This window comes from Amphibalanus amphitrite, unplaced genomic scaffold (genome assembly GCF_019059575.1).
Source record: "Amphibalanus amphitrite isolate SeventyFive unplaced genomic scaffold, NRLGWU_Aamphi_draft 000093F_arrow, whole genome shotgun sequence".
In the NCBI taxonomy this organism is placed as follows: domain Eukaryota; kingdom Metazoa; phylum Arthropoda; class Thecostraca; order Balanomorpha; family Balanidae; genus Amphibalanus; species Amphibalanus amphitrite.
Window position 1 is genome coordinate 878,301 of NW_024881589.1, and position 25,677 is coordinate 903,977.

At 51.9% G+C, this 25,677-nt stretch overlaps 2 protein-coding genes across 4 annotated transcripts in view; both read right to left on the minus strand.

Moving 5' to 3' along the window:
• Positions 1-14,562, minus strand: part of LOC122380212 (max-binding protein MNT-like) — a 43,994-nt gene extending 29,432 nt beyond the window's left edge. For 2 of the 3 annotated variants that reach the window (XM_043363187.1, XM_043363186.1), the window contains exon 1: positions 825-1,019. In XM_043363187.1, the coding sequence (XP_043219122.1) occupies positions 825-900 (76 nt within the window). In that variant the 5' untranslated portion in view covers positions 901-1,019. Of the gene's footprint in view, positions 1-824; positions 1,020-14,404 lie in introns of those variants that run through there. The other variant, XM_043363188.1, reaches the window with a different exon arrangement.
• A 3,839-nt stretch (positions 14,563-18,401) lies between these two features.
• LOC122380213 lies at positions 18,402-23,755 on the minus strand. Its single transcript, XM_043363189.1, has 2 exons — positions 20,209-23,755; positions 18,402-19,087 (listed from the first exon to the last, which is right to left on the minus strand). The coding sequence occupies exons 1-2, from the start codon at positions 23,512-23,514 to the stop codon at positions 18,764-18,766; spliced, it is 3,630 nt and encodes a 1,209-aa protein (XP_043219124.1). The 5' UTR covers positions 23,515-23,755; the 3' UTR covers positions 18,402-18,763.
• Between the last annotated feature and the right edge of the window lie 1,922 nt (positions 23,756-25,677).

Sequence of the window (25,677 nt, forward strand, 5' to 3'; positions counted from 1 at the left end):
CGCGTGTCTCACACGGCCCGGCTCTGACCGATAACCGGTGCACCACGCGGCGCCGGTTGAGAAACACGGCCCGAGCAGCGACGGGTAAAAAACAGCGTCTGCGACCGGCCCGGCGGCGGCTGGTGAGATGACGTCATCCAGCGGCGTCATCGCCGAGCGCGGCACACGTCATCGGCCGGCTCAACAACATCCGCACGGCGAGGAGACGGCAGCGGAGCACCGCGGAACACGGGAGCTCCCCGACAGCGGGAGGACCTACAGCGAGCGGAACCAGGGGGAGCAGACCCGCAGCGAGCGGAGCCAGGGCGCGCGGAGCCGGGGCGAGCGGAGCCAGGGCGAGCGGGTGGCGCGTCGGGTGGCATTTAAACCGTGATAAGACCGCCGCGTTGTGTGCGGTGTCAGCAGGACGACAGGAAGGCACCGCGTCTTCGGCGGACAGATCCAACTACATCATGTGGTTTGCTATGCTTCTTTGTTTTCTTTTTTAGTACGAAAACAAACAAAAATCACAATATAGGTAGCTCAAAAGGCCTAGCAAGAGCAGTCTCAGCACGATAAGCCGGCACGATATAAAATGGTGTTTTTATTTGCAAATAGAGAAAAGTTGAAGATAAATATCTTAAACCAAAATGCAAAGAGCAGGTAAGTCAATTTTCACATTTTTCCAACACAACACGAAAAAAGAGGGACTTGTAGGCAAGAAGCATAGGTGGTGAGTGAGACGAAAGCTTGAGCTTCTCTTCACCGAACAAAACAAACCAAAAATCATCTATCCCAAGCCCAAATCATCCCCCTTTGAACACCACATCCAGCCAAGTGGGTACCTTGTTTGTAAGCGTTGATCCATTTCTTCTTCGGCGGACAGGTGACAGAGCGGTGCACGGTATCGGCCACCCCCATGGTGCAGCTCACAGTCCGATCCGGTCACGTCAGGTCGGGTCGGGTCAGGTCGGGTCGTCGCGGTCCACCGGTCGCTGGCCGCCCTTCCCGTCGACGTTCCGACACACGTCTGCCGTCGCTCCGCCGCCGCCGCCTGCCCGCCCGTACCCCGGCGGCCGGCCGGCCGGGCACCACCGATCGGCCACCCCAGAGCCATCTACAGGCGGACGAGTGAACTACCGCGCGGAGGCGGCGCCCGACTTCGGCAGAGGGGTGGGCGGGGGCTGTCGAACCCCGGCTCTCAGCAACGGCAGCTAACGAGCGCTTCATAGGGCACTCAAACCCAAACTTTTGGGGCATTGTCCCAAGAGATAAATGAAAGCGAGTACTGAACCACCCGGTTTCAACAATCACGCTCGCAGAATCCGGGTTCCAAGAACGAAAGTAGCCGTGTTTTCGACGGGTAGCGGAGTCCAGGATAGCAACAGCTTCCGATTCAATAAGTGAGAAACATTAACAGCTTGCGGTCAAGTGCGCCTTGTTCCACACCCCAACTACAGGGTGGGGCAGCATAATCGGGAATGCTTTTTGGGCTCTGGTCATGAGTAGGCATGGCATTATTTTGATAAATTATATCATGGCAATGAAACGCCCAAAAGTTGTGCATCATCTGACATGACTACATCCATGAGCATGCAACTTCCTGGAAAAGAGCAGCAAAATAGTTCGACGGTGCTCCAAGTGCTTTGCGCGCGCCCATAGACACTAATGTTAAACGAGTAAAACAAGAACATTTTGTTTAAAACAATGCCATTCCACGTAAAGGTTGCTGGACAGGTCAACGTGTTATCACGGACGATAAGGATTGTGTGGGGATACTTAGGACAAAAAGTTAACGTAATCGTCGTAAAATAACTCTTAGCAGAGGACATACAAGATGACTCACTTGAATATAAGGAAGAAGCTCTTGAGCATATTAAAAAGAAACAATGTTCAAAACTTCAGCGACCAAAAATCTTATCACCGACTGGAATACGATAAAAAAGAATGGCATGCCATATAGGGGATTGTATCGAGAATATTGCAGCGGTCATGCAAAGTAAACATCCTGTTGAGGTGATGGACCTATGGGTGGTCTTCAAGGGAGGTGCACGTGGTGCACCCTACTTCATCGAGCCCGGATAAAACGAGCACCTCTGGTAAATACATCCACACTCTGGCAGACTCACGTGGAGTCGTCGGAAGAGAGGATCACTGACGGTCCAGATCACGTCTTACGAGGACTCTGTCCGTGCTGGTACTGCAGTGAGGACGACATGTTATTGTGTAGGGCACCTCCACCTGAGATGAACCAAAAACTTCTGGTCCTTCAACTCCGCCGATTTAAATCCGACCAAATTCTTTATATGGAGCGTTTTTTGGTAGAAGTTTAATGAACAACTTATCATCAGTAAAAACGGTCTTCAGTGCAAGGTACGAAGCTGATGGGCGATCATGGACAAGCAGGAGGCTGCACGTGCATGCGCGTGCTTTTGGACCCGCCTTGAGAAGGTCATCGACGCGAAGGGCGGTCAAATAGGATGAGGGATAGGTAAAAGGTGACCGATTGATGGGATGTTGTTAAAATAGTGCTTGGAGCTATATTTTTAAATTCATGACCAAATAATCCCGTTTGATATTTATTCCCGATTATGCTGCCCCACCCTGTATACATCATGCTGTGTAACCGACCTCTGTGTCATTGCATCAGACTCACCACAATCCCGTATACGAAATTCCCGGGAGCGGACACACCACTCAGAAGTCAGAACCGATGAGTGCCCCCGAGCCGGGCACTCGATCAGCAAAGTCAGCCACCTCTGCAGGGTCCCGGACACGGTGGGGCAGAACGAGGGACAGCTGGGGAGGGGGAAGAGGCTCTCTGTCATATCGGCACAGCGGAAACGAGCGCATCGGCGGCTCCATCATAGACCCAGCTAGGCTGTTCAACTATTGCGGCCGTGAAGACGGTTCCCAGCAGGGTGTCAGTCCGTTCAGCGAGCTTGCATCGGTCAGATCGTTGAACTGCGGATGGCTGTGTGTGCATAGGGAGAGGGGGCGAAGAACAGGTAGGATTTATGCGGCAATGCGTGACACAATCAGCTATCCTGAAGACGCTTTTGCCACAATCAGGCATCGTGCCTACATCTGTGATACAACCCAAGGAATGATGTCACAGACTAGATCAGACAGAGAAACCCCCAGCCATTTTACATATCACGATCTAGCGATATGCCAGAACTCAGTCTCAGCGAGATGGGTACCAAAAACGTACCACACAAAACAGCCACCTCACCCGGTCCCAACAGCGGGCGCGTCCAACCTCAAAGACGGCAGAGTGACAGTCGAAACGACGGCGGGGCGGCCGGCGAAGCCAGCTCACATCCCCCGGGCACATTATTCGGCAAGCAGACCGGCCCAGTGAACCGGAACACATCTGACGCGCCGCTGACAGGCGTTTGTAATTGGCTCAGTTCACCGCATATAATAAAGGCCCGGCGCCTAGACGGCCTCTGGCGACCGGCCCGGCGGCGGTGTCATGCACTGCAGCCGGCTGCCGCAGCAGATAGGGGCTCTAAGTAGCGGCACAGCACGTGTTCGGTGCACGTGTCCTGCATTCACTGACATGTCCGCAGTGTACGCCGTCCCACCAGGCACAATACACGGTATTCACCGTACAACAATGCACCATCGGCGGACGCAGCAGAGGTGTCGCATGTCACCACGTGTCGCCTTGTCCGATTGGTATTATCACCGCAGCTATAGGCCGTGCTACAGCAGCGGCCATCGGGGCAGCCAACCCGTCCAACGCCGCTACTTGAATTGCAATAGCCGTCTGATAGCCAAAAACAAACAATCATGAAAACGAGCTACCACAATGGAGATGAGAACAGGGGCTGTACGATCGTACAGTGAGGAAACAACTGCTTTGGGGTCGCGGATAAGAAAACGTGTTCGACGTACAATATCCATGAGCCCAAGCAGGTGCTTGTAGGAGACGTAGAACATTTCATTTTGATCCCCATCCCCAAAGAAAGGCCACTTGAAAAGTGTGTATAAATATGCCATGGATATTCAGGCAGGAACGAGTTGCCGCGTCTCCACGACTAGCCGTCGATTTTCAGTAGCGACACGACTCCACGTCGGCGCCTTATAATGCTGTACGAACGGCCCGCGTGGTCCCCGAAATTGGACTGTCACATCCAGCCGGGTCGAGCACGCCGGGCCGGGCCTCGCGGAGCGAGCACGAGCCCGGCCGCCGTAACCAATCCCGTCGCACTGCAGGTAGTCCGATCAGGAGGCTGTCCAGCAGCGGATACAACAGGATATACCGACCACGGCGCGCACGACAACCCAAATCGTGTCCTTGGGATGAACTCAAAGCCATGCGCTCGGCCAGGAAACAGGGCTGCAATATCGGACCTTAGGCTGGTGCTTTGGGTGATCAGCGACTGTCCAAGTCCAGTTTTCCAGTCAATAGATAATTCTAAATAGGTAAGGATACTCGCTTTGGGTGAACGAATTATTTCAAACGAGAATCAGCGGCACTGTTCAACTAATCCGTATCACTAAGCATCAACCATACGGTCATTAAAATACAAGTCCGATTTTCCCGATGTGTGCGTTAACTGTAGATACCAGGCCGGTCCGGCGCACGCGGTCCGTGCCAGTGGAAGCCGTGCCTGCCTGTCGGGGAGTCACGGCTGTGCGCCAAGCGAACACGAGACGCGACAGCCGAACAGGCACCCTCTGTGGCGACGGACGACTATTTCCAGCAGCTACACGATCCCATGGGCGCGCCCACCCCGCGCCAGAGCCACGGGACTGACACGGTGAATGAGCGAGTTCCACTACCACTCCCGCTCCCACGGCCGCCGTGAGTCTCCCACGCTCCGGCACCGTGACAGCCCGGCTACCGAGCAGACGGCGGGCTGCCGTTCGCCACACGTGGCCGGCCGGTCACGACGCTGGAAAACAGTCAGACGGGCGAGCCGATCGCTTCCTGCCCAGTGTGCCAGCGGCGGCCGCCCTGACCGGGGCGGCGCGCGGCGGCCAGCCCGGCTGTCAGTCAATCATACCCGACAGCGCCAGAGGTCAGGAGGCAGGGGAGGGGGGGGGGGGCGCTGAAGCCGCCGCCCACAGAGTCCAACAACGGCACCGCCCCGCCGGCACCACGCCGTCCTGCGGTGGCCTGAGACGCCGGCACAGGAAGGGCAGCGCGCGAGGCACTTACAGGCCAGCAGCCGTCAGCGCCTGCCGTGACCCGCTCCCGGGCGCTGGACGGATTCAGCCGCCCGCTCCGGAGGCGGTAAAGGTGTCTCTCCGGTGTAGAGCTGTTAAAAGCCTGCGTCGGCGGCGGGGGACAAATTTAGCCGGTGAGCGCTCCCAGCGGCCGGGCCGAGCCATCAGCGGCTGTCACCGGGTACGAGCAGTCACGAACAGCGAGCACGGTCGGCTCTGAGTCGTATGCCGCTGACGGTCGGACCGATTTCATTAGATCGACGTCTAGTCCGCACGGCTGACTATTGGTTACGGGAATTTCAGGCCGGCTACAAAACTGAGACGTGACAGCGAGTATCAGCTCCTGACGGCCTCACAGCACCGCTCCGATGATGTCTGATTTAGGCAAGCGATGAGCCAGAGATGTTTCAAAACATGACGCCTATGATTTTCTCTAGCCATTATGATATCTTTAGTTCTACACATAAAGTTCGTTCAGACATGTATGCTGCTACACAACTCGCCCACTCTCTCCTTGTGGAACAACTTTGGTGGTAAGTATTGGCCGCTCAATGCATGTTTTCCACCTTGCAAACATCTGTTATTGGCGTGTGCGTGCTTTCACGCTCTGGGTGCTGCCCAGTGCGTGAACTGGCAGCCGGCCGCCCATACAGGCTGTCCTCCGGCTTCATCCGGCCTTGAGTGCAGCGGCCACCGCCACCGGTCACAGGCCATCCACCCCGGGCGACAAAAACGGAGACGGTCCGTCCGAAACGTCCCACGAACTGCGAGCGCCCGACGGACGCTCTCAGTTCTGCCAACTGGGCTGAGAGATCCAACTGAACTCTGTTCTCCACAGTACAGCAGAGCTGTCAGTCCTTTCAACAGGGCTAATTTTCACCGGCAAGGCTCGGAGCTTCCGAACCGCCCTCAGATCTCCTCAAATAAGCTAACAGTAAATTGGCAGGAGCTCGAAGCCGGAGTCTCCAATAACAGGCTCGTAGTTCCCAAATTGGGCTCGGATGGCAGAGCATTCACAGAAGGCGGCTGGTCAGTCCCAGGTGACGGAACGTGAGGCGCCGCCCCCTGACCTCTCCAGTCGGTGCGGTCAGGTCAGCGCCCCGGGGGTCTGAGACAGGTCAGTGTCCGTCCGGTCCAATGTGGTCCGTCAGCAGTCAGGCGATGGTCCGGGACTAGCCGGGACCAGCCGGGGGCGGGGCCGGGGTGCCGCGGGCCCCACCACTGGCAAACACTGGTGATAGGCGGCCGGCGCACGTGAACCCAGAGTCACGTGTACTTGTGAAGCCAGCGGGTGCGGCGTCCAGGCGTCATCAGCGGGGACGCCTCCGCCACCTGACGTCATCCGGAACGTCATCAAGACGTCGTCAGCACGGCGAGAGAGAATGGGAGAGGGATGGAGCCGACGGGGTGTTAAGCGCGAGAGGGGAGGGCAGGGAAGTCCGGCCGCCGTAGGCGGTACCAGCGTCGGCTGAAGTCGGTAAATACCAGCGGAGTGGCGGCATCTAACGCCACGGGGGAGACAACAGTCATCCTACTATACAGTGCTGGTACAGGGTCAATCTGACACTCATAGTGACAGAACCATCACCAACTACACCAAAACCAAAGGTCAACAATGAATAATCAAAATGCACACCATTGGTACCTACTGGATGATAATGAAGGCGCGAGCGAAATGTGAGCTTAGCTTTTATTTACCGCAATAGATTAGCCAAGCGCAAATTCAGGATTCCTAAGGGCTAAGGACACAGATTAAAAAATAGTGGACAAGTGCCGCTGATGACAAAACCAACTCCAGGCACTGACATCAGTTTCGGCTGGCCTGCAGTGCATTGAAACTACGACCATTTCGATACCTAACTCAGACCAGACTCAGAAACTCGAGCACAGGAATGCGACAACTTGACACCAGTATTTGCGCTACTGTACTGGCAGTGCACCCGAAACGGGTCGTCGTGGCCATAAATTCCCATTAGGCACTAATGCAAATGTCTCCGTAACGTGCGTGCGACACCTCGTTTGTCACGCCAGGAACGTGGATTGTCGCACCTCGTCAGCCCCCGACATTCTGTCCGTCAATTCCTGACATACTCCGGTCCCCGACGGAGGGAAATGGAGACCGAATCAATGGGTCTGATCCTTTTTTAGCCGAGGAAGCGTTGGAGGACACAATATACGAGTACGCTCCATTTGCCACATGCACTGCAAAGTGCAATGAGAGTGAGCTTTGATCTCAAGATGTCTGAGGTCAATAGTGAATAGTGATCAATCAGCAGTCACTATCTACTAGCCAGCGGTCAGTAGTCAGTTGCTAGGGGTCACCGGTCGGGCACCAACCGAGCGACCCGCGCAGAACAGACACCGGCGGACCTGGCATCCCCAGGCCGCTCTCCGCGCACACAAAGGTCAGCGCTGCCGGCAGCGGACGGCGACCCTCATGACCTGCGGTTGCGGGCCGTCCGCCCGTCTCCCCGCTCACTGAGCAGCCATGGCAGCGGACAGCCTAGAGGGCGCAACGGCGCGGCCACGGGGCCGTCAACCAGCAAGGCCGCCCGCCCGCCGGCGGCGCGCCGGCCCAAATTACGGAACGCGCCGCGTGCGCGCGGAGGCGAACGGCCGTCGCCGGCGGCCCACAGCTACAGCTCGACCCATTGCTAAATAAGGCAGAGGTGCTGGGCGCGAGCCGGTCGCGCTGGGGGCGTTCCGTTATTGGCGGCCGGCCACTGGTCAGCTGTTGGCCCAGCTGAGGGTGGCCGCTGCACGCCCGGCAACCGGCGGCCGGTGCCGAGAAAAGGCAACCACAACACGGGTGACGCACGCCGGGAGGAAATGTCCGACCCACAGCGTCACAACAGCGGCGAAAGGCCCGGCAGACCGCACCGTTATCGGCCCTGTGCAGCCTCGCTCCAGCGCAGCCCGCCAGCTCTGGCCGGCACCGGGCGGGCGGCGCCGCCGCACCACAGTGGGCCGGGCGGCCGCCAGGAGCGCTGGAAATTATTTGCGCTCGAGTTATCGTTCAACTGACTGTGAAAACATTTCATTTACAACGTTTAGCGAGATACCACACCAATAAGATGTAAATTCAAGACTTCTAATACCATGCATGCATGCATGTTGCAATTTGCATACACTGCACTTAGTTTACTGAGGAGTTCAAAAGGCGTCATTCCTGGTAAGATTTTAACACACTTCCCGGCACTCACAGTTTCTCCATTAATGACCGACACATGAATTGGTCAAGGATACAATCTTCTCTCTCTCTCTCTCTCTCTCTCTCTCTCTCTCTCTCTCTCTCTCTCTCTCTCTCTCTCTCTCTCTCTCTCTCTCTCTCTCTCTCTCTCTCTCTCTCTGTCTCTCTGTCTCTCTGTCTCTCTGTCTCTCTGTCTCTCTGTCTCTCTGTCTCTCTGTCTCTCTGTCTCTCTGTCTCTCTGTCTCTCTGTCTCTCTGTCTCTCTGTCTCTCTGTCTCTCTGTCTCTCTGTCTCTCTGTCTCTCTGTCTCTCTGTCTCTCTGTCTCCCTGTCTCCCTGTCTCCCTGTCTCCCTGTCTCCCTGTCTCTCTCTCTCTCTCTCTCTCTCTCTCTCTCTCTCTCTCTCTCTCTCTCTCTCTCTCTCTCTCTCTCTCTCTCTCTCTCTCTCTCTCTCTCTCTCTCTCTCTCTTTCTCTCTCTCTCTCTCTCTCTCTTTCTCTCTCTCTCTCTCTCTTTCTCTCTCTCTCTCTCTCTCTCTCTCTCTCTCTCTCTCTCTCTCTCTCTCTCTCTCTCTCTCTCTCTCTCTCTCTCTCTCTCTCTCTCTCTCTCTCTCTCTATCTGAGGGTCGAGGCTTCGCATCGGAGGGTCGAGGCTTCGCATCGACCCTCCCCTGCCTGTTGTAGGATATAGAACCCCTCATATTGAAGGATATATTTCTTAAACTAGCAGGGAAAAGCATACAAAATCGACTACGGTTGGAAAGTGTAACACTAGCCCAATCTTTTTATACCGTCAAAATTAGGTGCCCGAAGTTACATTTTTATAAACGTATAATTTAATACATCTTTAATATTTCCTCTAATATTTTTGAAACCTGCTGCAAGCTTACTATATATAGGATCAAGTGAGTGATCCCAATGAATTCGGTTATGAATACGATCACAATATGCCCCTGTAGAAGGTATTGTAAAGTTCAGAGCGCTGGGCATCCCCGTTTTTGCACTGTCGCGAAAATAAGGTTTCGCATCGACCCTCCCCTGCCTGTTGTAGGATATAGAAACCCTCATATTGAAGGCTATATTTCTTAAACTAGCAGGGAAAAGCAGAAAAAATCGACTACGGTTGGAAAGTACAACACTAGCCCAATCTTACTATGCCGTCATAATTAGGTGCCCGAAATCACATGTTTGAAAGAAATGTAACTCAATGTATCCTTAGTATTTTCTCTAATATTTTTGAAAAATGCTGCAAGCTCACTTTTTATAGGATCAAGTGAGTGATCCCAATGAATTCGTTTATGAATACGATCACAACATGCCCCTGTAGAAGCTATTGTAAAGTTCAGCGCGCTGGGCAACCCCGTTTTTGCACTGTCGCGAAAATAATGTTTCGCATCGACCCTCCCCTGCCTGTTGTAGGATATAGAACCCCTCATATTGAAGGCTATATTTCTTAAACTAGCAGGGAAAAGCAGAAGAAATCGACTACGGTTGGAAACTACAACACCAGCGCAATCTTATTATGCCGTCAGAATTAGGTGCACGAAATCACATGTTTGAAAAAATATAATTCAATGTATCCTTAATATGTCCTCTGATATTTTTGAAACATGCTGCAAGCTTACTATATATAGGATCAAGTGAGTGATCCCAATGAATTCGGTTATGAATACGATCACAATATGCCCCTGTAGAAGCTATTGTAAAGTTCAGCGCGATGCGCATCCCCGTTTTTGCACCATCGCGAATATAAGGCTTCGCATCGACCCTCCCCTGCCTATTGTAGGATATATAAATGAAGCAATTTGCAATTTTCAGGGCTCAAACGATAGAAAATTGAATTTTCTACAAGATGGTTATCTCGGATTTTCAAAATATTGAGTTTTAGGGGTCCAAAATGTCAAACCAAATTTTGAGAAAAATTTGATTTTTTCAAAAATTTGAATTTTTCAAAAAAATGAGACAAGTTGTCTTCGGGCATCAAAAGAAGAATCAGCATGCAAAATTTCAAGTCCGTAGCTCAATATTTGGTTGCTATAGAGGGCGCAAAAAGTAACAAAATATCCAATTTCATTTTTCAAACTCAAATTTTTGGTACTTATAGGGGTCGTAGAGCAAAACAAAAGACATTTTTGGAATCCTGAGATAAAACTGCATCAGATAGCATGTTTTGAATTCAAAATTTTGAATTTTGAAAATTTCGAATTTTTAACCCCTTTTTTCACTTTTTCACCATTTTGCGGGGGTCAAATCTCCAAATTCTTGCCACCATCGTGTTCTACGTCCAAAACTACCCCAAAAACATGTGTCACACGGTATTTAAATGTTATTTTGAAAATTCGACTTTGTGTGACCTTTGGTGACCTGACCTTGACCTTGACCTGTGCTCCAATTCGCTTTAGACACAATGAGACTTTTCTTACATCTTTTGGGCACATGCCAAGAAATTTTGAGCTCGCTGCTGTCGGTAGTTCGGTCTCTGGGGCCCAAAATGAAAACCCCTATTTTTTACCTTTGACCTGACCTTGACCTCAAGTTTGACCTGAGAACCAAATTTAAGTATTCATCAGATGCGTCTTGTTTAGAGCTTTCGTTTGCCGCCTCGCCTGTCCCGCTGCGACTAACCGTTCTCGAGTTATGGGCTGGGGACGTCTGACGGCCCCCCCCCCCCCCCCCCCAGCAAGTGGTGTTATGAAAATACCCCAGCAAATGCCGGGTTAAAACAAGTTTTAAATGCTAATCGAACACATCTTGTTGAGACCTTTCGATCGCTGCCATGCGCATCTCGCTGCGACCATTTGTTCGCAAGTTATAGGCTAAGGACGTTCACTACCCCTCTCCCAACCAGATGGTATAAAAATACCCCAGCAAATGCCAGTATAGCTCCTAAACTAGCAGCGAAAAGCAGAAAAAATCGACAACGGTTCGAAAGTACAACACTTGCCCAATCTTATTATGCCGTCAGAATTAGGTGCCAAAAATAACGTTTTTATATAAGTCTAATTGAATATAAGCTTATGTAGATGTCTGCAACATGTTGCAAACTCACTATTTAGAGTGCAATCAGATGAGTGAGCCCAATGAAATTGGTTATGAACATGATCACAATAACCGTGTGCATCATGTGCAGTCGTTTATTTTCACCAATAAGATGTTCATTCATGAGAAAAGAGCAATTCAAAATCTAGTCGAAATCGTTCAGATAGCCGCTTCATTCCCTAACCGTCAGTTAGACTGTGTTCGGAGCTGAATATTGGCCGTGACATCGGTCTCATACTTATTCACGGCACGGCATCGTATCCTATGATCAATTTCGAGTCTGTGGGTATTAATTTTTTGCACCCTGAGCACGTTTCATTTTTCGGCATTTCTAGCGCTCCTGGCGGCCGGCCGGCCTACTGTGCGCACGGGGCGGCAGCGTGCACGGTGACCTCACGTGCCGGCCGCCGGCGCCAGCGACCATGGCGCCGCCAACTTTCACGAGAGAAGGCGTCAGCCCAGCTCGTTTTGCTCATGTAGTCCAAGGCAGCCCTGAAGCTTCAGCCTGGGTGGTGTAGAGTACCTATGCGTAAAGCAGCGTTGTGATTTAGCGTTCACGACATAGGCGAGCAACACCAAAGAGACTAACGTATAGAAGGAAAGCTTTAGGCAGCCATGTTGGGCACCAGTGGCCTGTCGTTGCAATCAATATATGTTATGTTATGTTATACACTCAACAGAAGCGAGGAAACCATATCCGATAGAGATGCTTTGCGCTAATATTTCGATTGAAAAATTCATTCATTAGGGTTTACGGGCGCGTCGACTGCGGTGGTCATTTTGCGCCCTTTCTATTGAAAAAAGTATCCACATCTGTTGAAGCTATGACACCGACACAAGTGGTATACATGAAACCGTTCATGCAAGGTGATCAGGAACTCGCAAAAAGCTTCGTACTTCGCAGCTGTCCCATTTATAATTATTCGTAAGTAGGTACTGTTGCTGCTCGTTTCTTCTTGTAACTTTGGCATCGTTCAGAGTAATTCCTTCAGAAAGACCTCAATACCACGATATGCCTCAAAGATATGATCGAACACAAACTTATTTCGATGCGTACTAGGTAATTAGATGCACTACCCTGCCCCGGTCATTTGAGCCGACCGCTTTAGTGATTGGCCAGAAACAAGTTCGAGCTGTTTCGTCGCTCGCTATTTGTGCTGACGGCAGGGACTTAAGGTTACTACAGTCGCTGCGTTAAAGCCCAGATTGTCATTACATCGATGATATCGGTAACCATGGGCTATGCAGGCACTCAAAATGTTTGACGTAAGTCATATTAGTTTATGAATGCATCGATGAAGTTTGATGAACTGCAAGCTTTGTGCTGTTATTCATTGCACTGCCAAAATAGGTAGGTCACTTCACTAATCACCACTTTCTAAATTCTAGTGCCATCAACAACAACAAATACAACTATTTTATGAATGGACTCATGATGAATTCATTAATCCATTAACAAAATAGATAGCTAATATTCCTTGATAACTGGGCACTTTGCAATCTTTTAGTAGTTAAATATGTTAACATGCAAATTTTTTTGGTGTTGCATCAAACTTCTTTATAATTTTGGCAAGAATTACCATGACAAACAAATCACAAAGGGCAGAGGCTTGACCATGAAGGAAATGTGAAGGTATTTAAGAATGCAATTAGAATTGTCATAGAACACTGAAGGCTCACTTCCAACTTTTTACTAAAAAGTACAAGATGTCCCATAAGATAAAGTTTATAAAAGCAGGTTTAGTTAACAAATAACACAACCATGAACTAGCCAAAACAAACTTTAAAAAGTATGCAGCACATGATAAGCTATAGAGCATCTATTTCCAATGACTTAAATGCCTTTTTAGCCAAGTCAAAGTTTAATACAACATTTCCATATATTGTGTTAGATATGTATGTGAATTTGTAAGCCAGACACTACTTTTGGGCACTGGAAGCATCTTGAACAGGAAGTGGCAGCAATGACCACTGACAGTAGCAGTTATTAGCATACCCACCTACTGATAATGCGAAGGGAGAGGGCACTCTGTAAAACATGTACCTAAGCATAAGATAAAGGTTTCAAATGCATGACTTTTGTCAGCTTACAATTCCTAGGCACATGAGGCTGCTTCAAGTTATGATATGATGCCAGGTCAAGCTTGTGAACACAGCTAAGGTCACAATCATAAGTTAAAAGATAATCTAAATGATAGGTAGTCAAAGATCTGGTAGAGCAAACCAAAACTGATTTGACATCTCAATCTCCTCATTTCATATATTGAATATCTCCCTAAAGTAAAAAAAAATGACTAAGGATAAAACATTGAGTTTCAGACAAATATCTCCATAAACATGTGTCTAGTTCTGCTTAATTAATGCATAGTCCCTTGAAGATAGCATACTTTTTTAATACCAATACCTACACAGTTAATTTCAATGCCTTTTGCTTATAACTTATCAACTGTTTGTACAAAATTTTCAAAACCAAAAGCATTATTGTAAATAATAATGGTAAGCAGCTTGGTGGTAAAGTTAAACATGGCTTGTGAGGCATAATATTTTGATTACAAAAGTCTATGCTAATTCATTTAATGTGAATTAAGGGAAAGATATCTACAGAGGTACGTCAAAACGCCAACCAGAGAAAGGATAAAAAGAAAAATATAGGGAGTGAAATTATTGCATTGCAACAAGCACAGGGTATCTATGGTCATGCTGAGTGACAGGGTCAATAGTGAACCCGAGGGCTACAAAATGAAAATGAAAAGACTCAGTACCCAGGTCTCATTTATAGAATATCTGCATTCAGGTTAATTGCCACAAACCTATCCTAACTCCATCTCAAACAACTTGGTCTACATGTGCTCCAATGCTATGTTATTGTTAGTTAACAACTAGGCTGAAAACCCAGCGAAAACACACATCATAGCACATGGCAGCCGCAACGTGCTGGCAACGTGACAGCGGCCACTGCCCAGATTCAGGGAAGGCATCGATTTTTCAGCATCTTGTTCGCTGGCAAAACGGCCACTCACCTCTTTTCCTTTTTGACTGTTGCTCAAGATGTTGCGCAGCAGCAAGTAAAAGCTCTATGCTCATAGCGGCACCCCTCGGTTGCACGAAAATTCCCTGCAAAAACAAGCGACGCCCTAGCAATTACATGAACAGTCGTCAGGCAGCGCCCAAATCTACGCCGTACTCGTGCTTAGTAAAACACGTGTATATCCTGAGGAGAGCCAGTACAGCATTGAGTGCTACTTATTTCTACGTTGGAAAATGTACAATATGATGTTTGAAATATACAACAATATATATTTATATAATTTGTTGGGATTTTAATATTTTTCACTCCAAAACATTATAAGAAAGCGAAAATGTTTCATCACCACTCGCAGGTAACAACCATGGTCTAGCGACAACGTCCAATCAGCAGCGGCATGGTGGGCGTGGCTTCCGGAGTTCCCGCCCGTGACACGTCGGTCGATCACGAGGAGCGGCGCCTGGCACGCCGGAGAGCACGGGGCGCAGGGGGTTGGTCATTGCCCAGTTGGTGTCTGTATGTGTTCGCTGCCGCCCGTACCGTTTCTTGTAGGTATCTATCTTGGCCCGTACGGTGTCTCTCAACGCAGTATAACAATTAGCCTGGTAGTTACGGTGTAGCTAGGAGGAAGGTGCAGGGGCCAGGGCGGTGTAGGTGTAGATGTAGGTAGTGGTCAAGCTTTGGGGTGAACGTATGAAATACAAATTGACTTGGCTACAGAATAAGGCATAAGCAGTAGCGGCGGAACACCTTCAATTAAGGGGGGGGGGGGCACTGCCCACTTTTGGTCCCATTCTTTCCATGGCCCATAGGGCTAATGTTAAAATGGCAAAATCAAGGGGGCACGCCCCCCCCCCCCCCGTTCCGCCACCGATGAGCATAGGTAACCATTTTATCAGGTGATGACCGTGACCTCGGGTTGGTTACGTGTTTTTTAGTTACCTACCTAGCCCGCAACTAGCCGGGGTTGTTGGAATTTCCCCTTGCGGTTTTCTGATATCCAAGGTATTTCCGAGTAAAATGCCTACTTTTACCGGCGTCGTCAGCGGCGTATTTAGAAAATCGCGAAGGGGGGGGGGGGCCAAGGGTTTGGAGGGCGCCACCTCACCCAAGGAGGGCGCCATACGGTCGCGAGATAAAAAATCGCTCAGTGGGGGTTGGGGGGTTGGGAGGCGTTTTTTACCATGCCACCAGTTTTTTTTTGCGTAACCTCGTATAGGTCGTGCTGCATTGATTTTGCATCGTGTCAGGGGCGTCGACGCGTAAGGAAAACTGGTCCGACTTTTTCTCGGGGGCCCCCCACCGGTGGGGGCCCCCAGGGGCCCCCGTGGCCGCAGCAGGGGCCCCCCGCGGCCGCAGAAGGGGACCCCGCGGGCCGCAGCAGGGCCCCGCGGTGTCTAGCAGGGCCCCAGAGGCGCAGCAGGGCCCCCGCGGTCTCTAGCAGGGCCCCCCGAGCCGCAGTAGGGCCCCCGCGGTCTGCAGCAGGGGCCCCCGCGAGCCACAGCAGGGCACCGCCTAGTCGAAAAAGTGGTCCGACTAGTCGGAAAAGTCGGACCGGTGTCGACGCCCCTGCATCGTGTGTATTCATTATACTCCAGGTCACAAAAGGTCAAGTGTTCTTGAAATGCTGCGCCGAAGGCGCGCGAAATTTTTGAAAACAACCTTTTCCTTCGCTTTTTAGGCACGCTTTTTATACGATCACTGTTCAAAGCTCCTCTCGCTCTTTTACCAAATTTGAAGGTGTAAAAAATACCTAAGGTTTGGTCGGGCCGCTGCCACACAAACTGTACAGAAAGCTTGGCTCATGGGTGTCGATGTATAAAAGTTTATTGGCGGTGGCATATCTACGCACCAGATCACCGTATCGGATTGATACCGGAGCGCGAGATGCGTAAACATCATCCAAATTACCTCAGACCAGCCTTCATAGCCTTCTCACAGATGCATACAGTGTACCCACATAACCAGTTTCAATCACCGAAACTTCAGATGCCTGCTATTGCGCCCGAACCTGTTGACAATACTTAATCGTAATCCATATAGATTATAGATGCCATGATGCACGTAAAGTAGGATCAATCCGTTAAGACCAAAGACGTGTTTTATGCATCGTAGAGCGTAGATAGTTTTGGTAGGTATAGATACTTCATTCATTGTGCTGAATGCACGTTCATTTGTGGCAGTTTTCACAGGCAAGACATCAACTATGTGCAATAGAACGACTAAGTTGAAAAACATGCCAAAGGAGTAAATAAATGATAGGAGGGCAGCGATCAACGGATGTTGCCAATAGGTAGAAGGGCTGCGATCCACAGGAGGGCACTAATAGGTAGAAGAGCCCCGATCAACATCCCGAGTTTCGACAGTAGGGCACCGATAGGTAGGAAGTTGGCGAGCAGCAGGAGGGCGCCAATGGATAGAAGGGCAGCGATCAACAGGAGGGCACCAATAGGTAGGAGGGCGCCGATCAACAATCAACAGGAGGGCGCCACCAGGTAAGAGCGTGGCGAGGAACAGGAGAGCACCAATAGGAGGGTGGCGATCAACAAGAGGTCGCCAATAGGTGGGAGGGCGGTCATCAACTGGAAGTCGCCAATGAGCGGAAGAGTGACGATTAAAATGGAGGTGGCAATAGTGAGGAGGGCGCCTTTGCTCAAGAGGATGACACGAACAGGAGGGCGTCTGTGCGGAGGGCGCTGGTCAACAGGAAGGTGCCAGTGGATAGGAGGGCGGTGATCAACAGGAGGGTGCCAGTGGTTAGGAGGGCGGCGATCTACACGAGGGCGCCAATAGGAGAAGGGCCCCGATTAACATTCAACAGGAAGGACTAGGGAACCAATAGGTAGGAGGGCGGCACTGAACAAGAGGGTGCCAAAAGGGAGAAAGGCGGCCTTCAAAATTTCACATGAGGGCTCAATAGGTAGGAGAGCGCCAATAATTATGAGGACGCCGATCAGCAGAAGGGCGGCAATGTGTAGCAGGGTGGCGACCTACAGGAGGGCGCCTTCGGGTGAGAGGGCGCTTATTTACAGGACAGCGGCTTACATAGGCGACCACCGTTACGCTTAGAGAGCTACAGCCTACAAATGTGGTTGGAGGGCGCCCGAGGGAGCCCTCCAACCGTATTTGGAGGGCGTATTTGGAATGGGCGTCCTCCGAGGGCGCCCTCCATCCGTATTTTCCCTGTAAACACATTCGCGATTGGAGGGCGCCCTCCAGTCGCGATTGTTTTTCGATTCGATTATATCACAATTGCATTTGCGATTGGAGGGCGCCTTCGGCGCCCTCCAATCGCAAAGGGCGCCTTCGGCGCCCAAGGGGGGGCCATGGCCCAGTGGCCCCCCCTGCCTACGCCCCTGGGCGTCGTGGTCCTCTCGTCAAGATGCATCGCATGAACTACAGTTGACACATTGACAGGTCAACTTGAAAAATTGACCTCAGGTCAAGGTCATGACCTGACCGGAAAGGTCATGTTGCAAAACAGTCCATTTGTACCGTCGAGCTGAACTCATACAAGAGTTACAAGACATTTCATCGCTCTCGGCTCTGGCATGCCTCTATCAAACGTTATTCGCGAAAAAAAACTGTTCTAAAGATAGCACATAGATACCATTCGTGACCTGATATGACCTCAGGGAGACAAGGACGGATCGCGGGTGTCATTTTCCAGTTAAGTGTGTCATGATTAGTTGTAATCCGGTGTTTGAGAATTGAGTGTTTAGAATAGCGATCGTCCAAAAAGGGCGCCTTTCAATTCCCCCCCCCCCCCCCATTGATTTATAATGAAGAGGGCAATATTGACCTGACCTTGGGTCACCGGCATCGAAATTCCGAGATATAGATTATTGTACATAACATACTGTTGCAGAATTGCTGAAAGTTTTAAAGCGTTAGCGATCGGTCACTCGGTGTAGCAATGGCAGGCATCGAAATTTTATGTGAGGACACTTTGACGTGACCTGGTGACCTGACCTTGAGTGACCTTGTAGTAAACTCCTTATGTCCACATTGCCGTTGTATTGCCAGCTGCCTCCGTCGCGCGCCGGCCCAGACTGGCCGGGGGTCGTACGTGACCCACCTTTTATTCAACAGGCTACGAAACGTCTAGAACACGCCCAAAACGAGTGCGAACTTGCACAGCAGCGACGAGGTGACGGAAGGCGCCAGCTTGGCGGCCTACGTGCCTTAAATGACATATCTTAAATTTACAATTGCGCTGCGCGTGCCGCCGGCCGTTTCCTCCCGGCCCCGCCCCGCACAATGCCATATAACTCATCCCGAGCCTGGACGGGGCGGCGGCGGCGCCGCAGTGGCACGACTGCGGCCACAAGATTCTAATACACTCCCCCCTGATCTACAAATCATCGTACTGGGTCAGAACGGCAGGGCGTCTCTCCCGCATGCCGCGGCGTAGAACTTCAGCGTACGTCACAGGGGGCACATTTTCCCCGTGGCTTTCGTGCGCACACTCTCGCAAGATAATTGGGCCAGAGTCGTCATTGTCATTGTTCGGCGGCTCAGTCTGGTCACTCTCCGGACTGGGAACGAAAGCCAGTCTCAGATCTCTCACGTGACGGGGGACATTGTCTACTTCCACACACTGCGCCGACACTTGTCGGGTGACTGTTCCTATGGAACTTGGCACATCACACCGGCGACTAGGGTCTCTGATCCATACCTTATCGCAGTGGCGGCGGAAGGTATTTTGGGATGGGGGGGGGCACACCTGATCCTTCCCGGAACCTAGGGTACCCCCAAATCTAGTTTTCTCACCGGTTTTAGGCCACTTATTTTTCACCTCTTGGCCTTTACAACAAAAATAAAAAATAAAACATTTGCAAATAAGTGAGATAATTAGTCTCATCTGAGTCAAGAAACTACCTTTTTGGTAACCTGGAAGAAACGTTTAAAGCTTCCACACATGAGCTGTCAAGTCAGGTACGGGGACCCGCAGTTGCTACTGTACAGCGACCCTGAGTAAATTGTCCCAGCACCCTCACAGGGAACAACGATAAGCTGTCAGAGGGCACGCACAGAAAACCTCAGCTGCTCTTGTGCAGGGACCGGCAGTCGATATCAATGTTATCGGTTGTTACTGGACAGGACAGACGGCTAGAGTTGGGGTTCGTGTACAATAGCAACTGCGGGTCCCCGTACAGAGGGGGATTTTTTTACTTAAATAGGTATTGTCTTCCATTCAGCTTTTCTTTGAGGCCCTCGGCCGCTAATATGGGGAGGACAAGCTGCCCCGACGGTTCCTGGCCCTTTGAAACTTTGCGGGGGCAGAGACCCCCACGGCCCCAGAGTTGTGGGGGCAGGCTGCCCCCATGCTGCCCCCCGGCTCACGCGCCTATGCCGGCTGGCGTCTGGCAGAGTCGCGGGGAAAGGCCTGTGGCACGCTCAGACGCACTTTCGTGACGTCCGTGCCGCCTGCCGGGCCACTCGCGTTCCGTCCTACTCTTCCAGACTTCGGTTACCGGTAGCTCGTAGATAGCTCTGCTTGATTTCTGAGCATTATGTGTGGAGGGCGTTTGGTGGAAATAGTCCGTCACGGACTAGCTCGCCGGATAGCCCGTCGTGAAAACGGCTATTATCAATCCAAGTTACTCGCTATATCAACTTAATAAAAAGGTACTCAGCCAAACTGGCATATGTTCCTGACGTAGGTAGTATGGAAGTATTGTGGTACTTCGTCGATAACAATTTTGGGGGGGGGGCAAAAAGATATGTTTGCCCCCCCACCCTGGAAGATGGGGGGGCGCCGTGCCCCCGCTGCCCCCCCGCTTCCGCCGCCACTGCCTTATCGCCTACACTGAACATAGCACACTCACTCTCTTCGCACTTTTCCTCACTCTCCACGTCCGGCACTCTCAGTTTGTAGTTGAACAGTACGTTGGCAGGACTAGAGTTCAGGTCATCATTGCGCGGCATCACATTATAGCGGTAGACTGCTTCCGCCACTGAGCAGCCTTTGCGCGCTATGATTGTTTTGACCGACCTATGGTTTCTCTCAGAGACACCATTGCCGAACGGCGCATGGGCAGCTCGGTACCGGACGCTGACACCCCACCGGCTGACGAACTCGTGGAATGCGGCACTGCGGAATGAGGTGAAGTTGTCCGTCAGCAGCTCCCTCGGAGCGCCGCGCTCCAGGAATACCGACTCCAGAGCCGTGATGATGCTGTCGGTGTCCTGTCGCTTTATCCGCCGCCAGATCGCGTACCGAGACGGACCGCAGTCAATCAGAGTCAGGTACAGCTGATCGTTTACGTGACAGACGTCCATGCTGACCCTGTCCCAGCATTTAGTCACGCTCAGCGAACCATGTGTCCACCGCTGGGGCGCTGGATCGATGGACTGGCACCTTTCGCACTGGCTAACGACACTGCGCACCTGGTGCTTGCTCACAGCCGGGTCGTGCTCCCTACACAGGCGCAGCGTTCTCCCGATGCCTGGGTGTCCGCTTGTTTCATGGATCCTGACCACATCCGGCGCCGAGAAGGCAGCGCCGCAGACCACAGGATCGCTTTGTTGGTTCAGCCACTTCTTCGGCACTCTCGTCAGTGCGTCAGCCCTGTTGTCCACTGACGGAACGCACTTCACGGTCAGCTGGAGGCCGTACTCATCTCTCAGACTCTTCACGGTCTCCAGGCGCCTTCTAATCAGCATTTCACTCGCCGCCTTCGTCTTTATCCGAGCTCTGCCGGAGAGCGCATCTGTTAGCCAGTGATAGACCGTTTTCGAGTCCGTCACGACAGTCACTTTCTTCAGGTTCCATGCCAGGGACAGATTGATGCCACGCACAACAGAGTCCAGTTCTGCAAGGTTCACGTGTGTCTCGGGATTTTTCCGAAGCCAGCAGGCGTCCTCAACGATGCTGCCTTCCATCTCTAGCACGGCTCCTATGGCGAGGGAGCTGGCATCCACCCACACGACTCCCTCATCGCCGGTGACATCCCAGCGACCTCGTGCGGGATCGGCCGTTTTCACGCGCTGCAGCGTTTCCATGACCATTTTCTGGAGTTCTGGGTCGGTGATCTCGTCATCCCAGCCGTCTGTCGCTGCAGTGGCGCGTCTTTTCAGGTAGGATGCGGAGACACGCAGCCAGCCACACACCGGGACCTGACTTGTCAGACGTCCGCACAGCGAGAAGACCTCTCTCCTCGTCAGCTTTGGCGGCGGCTGTAGATCCTGGCTGTCCCGCTTCCAGAACAGTCCTTGCCGCTCCCCCCAGACTCGAATGCCCAGGACACGAGCACCTTCTGACACCTTCTCCGGGGATTTGCAGGTCAGACCGAGCGCCTCCAGATGACCCTTCACCTCCAATGCAGTAGCGATGTTTTCATTTACGAGTATGTCGTCCACGTAAGGTGATGTAGCGGTGTGCACCCTCTGGTCACGTTTCAGGGCCATTTCCAGCACCTTTCTCATCACCATCGGTGCGAGACTGAGCCCAAAGCCAAGTCTGCTCAGACACCACCGTCTGCCCTGGAACACTACAGTCTGATACGGCCACAGCGATGCGTGCACGTGGACCGTCAGCTTTGGCGGCGGCTGTAGATCCTGGTTGTCCCGCTTCCAGAACAGTCCTTGCCGCTCCCCCCAGACTCGAATGCCCAGGACACGAGCACCTTCTGACACCTTCTCCGGGGATTTGCAGGTCAGACCGAGCGCCTCCAGATGACCCTTCACCTCCAATGCAGTAGCGATGTTTTCATTTACGAGTATGTCGTCCACGTAAGGTGATGTAGCGGTGTGCACCCTCTGGTCACGTTTCAGGGCCATTTCCAGCACCTTTCTCATCACCATCGGTGCGAGACTGAGCCCAAAGCCAAGTCTGCTCAGACACCACCGTCTGCCCTGGAACACTACAGTCTGATACGGCCACAGCGATGCGTGCACGTGGATCTGCAGGTAAGCGTCTCGCAGATCTAGGAGAGACACGTTTCGTCCACACCGACGCCACTCACGGATTTTTTCACTGCAAACATCCGCGTCAGCTGTATGCGGGTCCAGGTGCGTATTTAACTCCCTGAAATCCATGACGGGACGCACTTTGTCCTTCTTCGGTTGGATGACCGCCATGAGCGGGATCGTGCCTTTGACCCTCCCGTGCACGCTCTCATCATAAGGGACGAGCCATTGATTCGCCACCCACTTGGAGAGTTCTCGCTCGTATTCGTGTCGGGCTTCTGTTGGAATCGCGTACTCCTCTGCTGTATTGTGCAGCTGCTCGGGCTCCTTTCCTCCACACCATTTCCACTCCACCGACCACTTCTTTTCTGTCTCATCAAAGCTCACCACAAAGTCCTTCTCGTCGGCTCGATTAGCCGGTGCGGCCGCCGCCGCCGCACCCAACACCGGATCCCCCTTACTGCTGTCAGCTCGATTCACTGCTGCAGCTGCCGCCGCTGCACCTGACGCTGGGGCCGCCTCACTGCTCGCCTGATCATGACTCACCCGTGCAGTCGCTGCCACTGCACGCGACACCCCAGTCCTCTCACCATCACAGCTGACCCGGTCACCGGGTGAGGCCACTGACGCCGCTATATGAGACACCGCTGCCTCAACTCCGAATCTGACTCGGTCATCCGAACTCACTGTAGCGCCACCCAGTGCTCTGATACCATTCATCCCGAGGATGAACTCAAACCCCAGTGGCTTACGTGCTACGACGAGCACATCTACGGACACTGATTCACCGGACCGCAGCTGCACGCGTGCCACGCCTGACCCCTCACACCAATAACGCCCTCCACTCACTGTCATCACGCTCACCGGGCGTCGGTTCCACCTCCGACAAACTGACACGTGAGCTACACACTGGCTGCATCCTGTATCAACCAGCGCTTTGCAGCTCGCTCCGTCCACCGACAGCTGCGCGACTGGCAGCGCCCCGTTCACTGGTCGACAGGAGAGGAGGCTGGCGCTGATCTCTCCCCTCCCGCGTCGTTTTCCGGACACGCAGAGGCGATGTGCCCCTGCCGGTTGCAGTTGTAGCACCTCACGAGGCTCCGTCCACCACGGGGGCCTCCACGGCCCCGCTGTCCGCGGCCTGCCGTGCAGTCGCGGGCGATATGGTTCGGTTGCCCGCACGAGTAGCATTTCATTGTGGCCGGGAGTGCTCCAGTCCTTGTGCCAGCGGCGGCGGCCACGGTGTTTGTTTCCTCGTCGGCTAGCACGGCCCGAGCGCGACCGATTAGCTGGCTAAACGGCATGTCCTCCATCCGTGATCCATCCCGGAGCGCACGGCGTGCTGAATCTGGCAGTTTGGCCACGAAGGCACAGGCCAGGCTGTCGTCCGGCATACCTCCGAACAAGCCAGCCAGCCGGCGCAGCTCAGAGACGAACAAGTCCACCGTCTCACCTGGACGCAGCCTTCTACGTTCAAATTGGTCGTAGGCTTCAAACCGATCCGAAGCAAACGCCGATGTCAGGGCCCTTTTGATGTCCTCGTACTTTTTCTTCTCATCTTCTCCGAGCTGTTGATATACCGCAAACGCACCACCAGTGAGTCTCAGCGGGACGACGACGTGCAGTCCCTTGATGCCGCGCAGCTGACACACAAGTTCGACCTTGTCCAGCCACTCGCACACGGGCTGCGACACACCGTCAAACTCCGGGATTAAGCGGAGATCAGCCGCAGCGTCCGAACCATTACAGGTCTCCTTCTCGTTCCCCATCACGGCAGTCTTCCAAGGCCGAAATAGCTTGTAGTAAACTCCTTATGTCCACATTGCCGTTGTATTGCCAGCTGCCTCCGTCGCGCGCCGGCCCAGACTGGCCGGGGGTCGTACGTGACCCACCTTTTATTCAACAGGTTACGAAACGTCTAGAACACGCCCAAAACGAGTGCGAACTTGCACAGCAGCGACGAGGTGACGGAAGGCGCCAGCTTGGCGGCCTACGTGCCTTAAATGACATATCTTAAATTTACAATTGCGCTGCGCGTGCCGCCGGCCGTTTCCTCCCGGCCCCGCCCCGCACAATGCCATATAACTCATCCCGAGCCTGGACGGACTGCGGCGGCGGCGCCGCAGTGGCACGACTGCGGCCACAAGATTCTAATACAGACCTTTGTCTACAATTTTCAGAACATGTGCAGAATAGATGTGCACCGACGTTTGTGAAATATTTGCGAAAAACTGCAGGTTCATTAGTCACCCAGCAGGGCGTGGATTAAAATTGATACCTAGGTACAGGGTTAACCCGCGCCCTGATGGGGGGAGGGGCCATTTTGCCCCCCCCTGTGGTTTTTCTTAAATAGCGAGAAAACGACGGCGTGCAGCGCCGCCAAATTTTGGGTACCTTACCGGGCATCAATTTGACACCTTCACACAAAATTTCAAGTCACAGGTCACCTCAGGTCAGGAGTTATTGAGGTCAAACTGAGGTCATGCTCGAGTAAAAATGAGCAAAAAACATGACATCTCGAAACGCTCACCAATTCTACAGTTAACAAACAATTTTAATGTTCCTTATGTGGTTGTGTAGAGAAAAGACGGCGCTACAAAACAGCTATCTCGGATTTTCGAAATTTAGGGATTTTGACCCCCAAAAATAAAAAATTGATTTTTTTTAGAAAAACTCAAAAAATTTCCAAAAAATTTCCGAATTTCGAAAAAACCGGAATATATGTAATAGATCCTGCGCTCTTCGATATACATACCAAATTTTAGATCAATACCTCTTTTTTGGCCAAGTTATAGCGAAAAACTGTTAAAAATTAATGACGTCAAATTTTTGAACTTAATTTTTAGCAATTCTAGACCTCGTACCGCAAAACGAAGACCACCATTGAACTCCCCGTGACGAGCTGCATCGAATCAATACCTATTTTATGCAAAAATATCAACTTTGAAATTTGACCTAATTTGACCTGACCTTGACCTGACCTTGACCTGACTTTGACTAAATCGTGACCTAAGCTGGCCCAAAAGTCTGCCTGACCCACATTATCGCATTTGTCATGTAAAATGGACCATAAAACATGTATCACACGACACTTTCATATTATGACCCCTCCCCCAGTGACCTGACCTCTGTGACCTGACCTGGTATCAGTGACCTCAAATAGCAAACTATGTGTTTGAAGAACATTTCCCCATCGATGATTTTCAATGAAATGCATTTTACTCGATTTTACAACGCATTTCTTGAAATGCCTGTAAACGGTGAAAATTCGACCTTTGACCTGACCTGTGACGTCATCGGTTTGACCGAGGTCAATGAAATTGGGTCACAAGGTAGTTCTCCGTTGGGGCTATC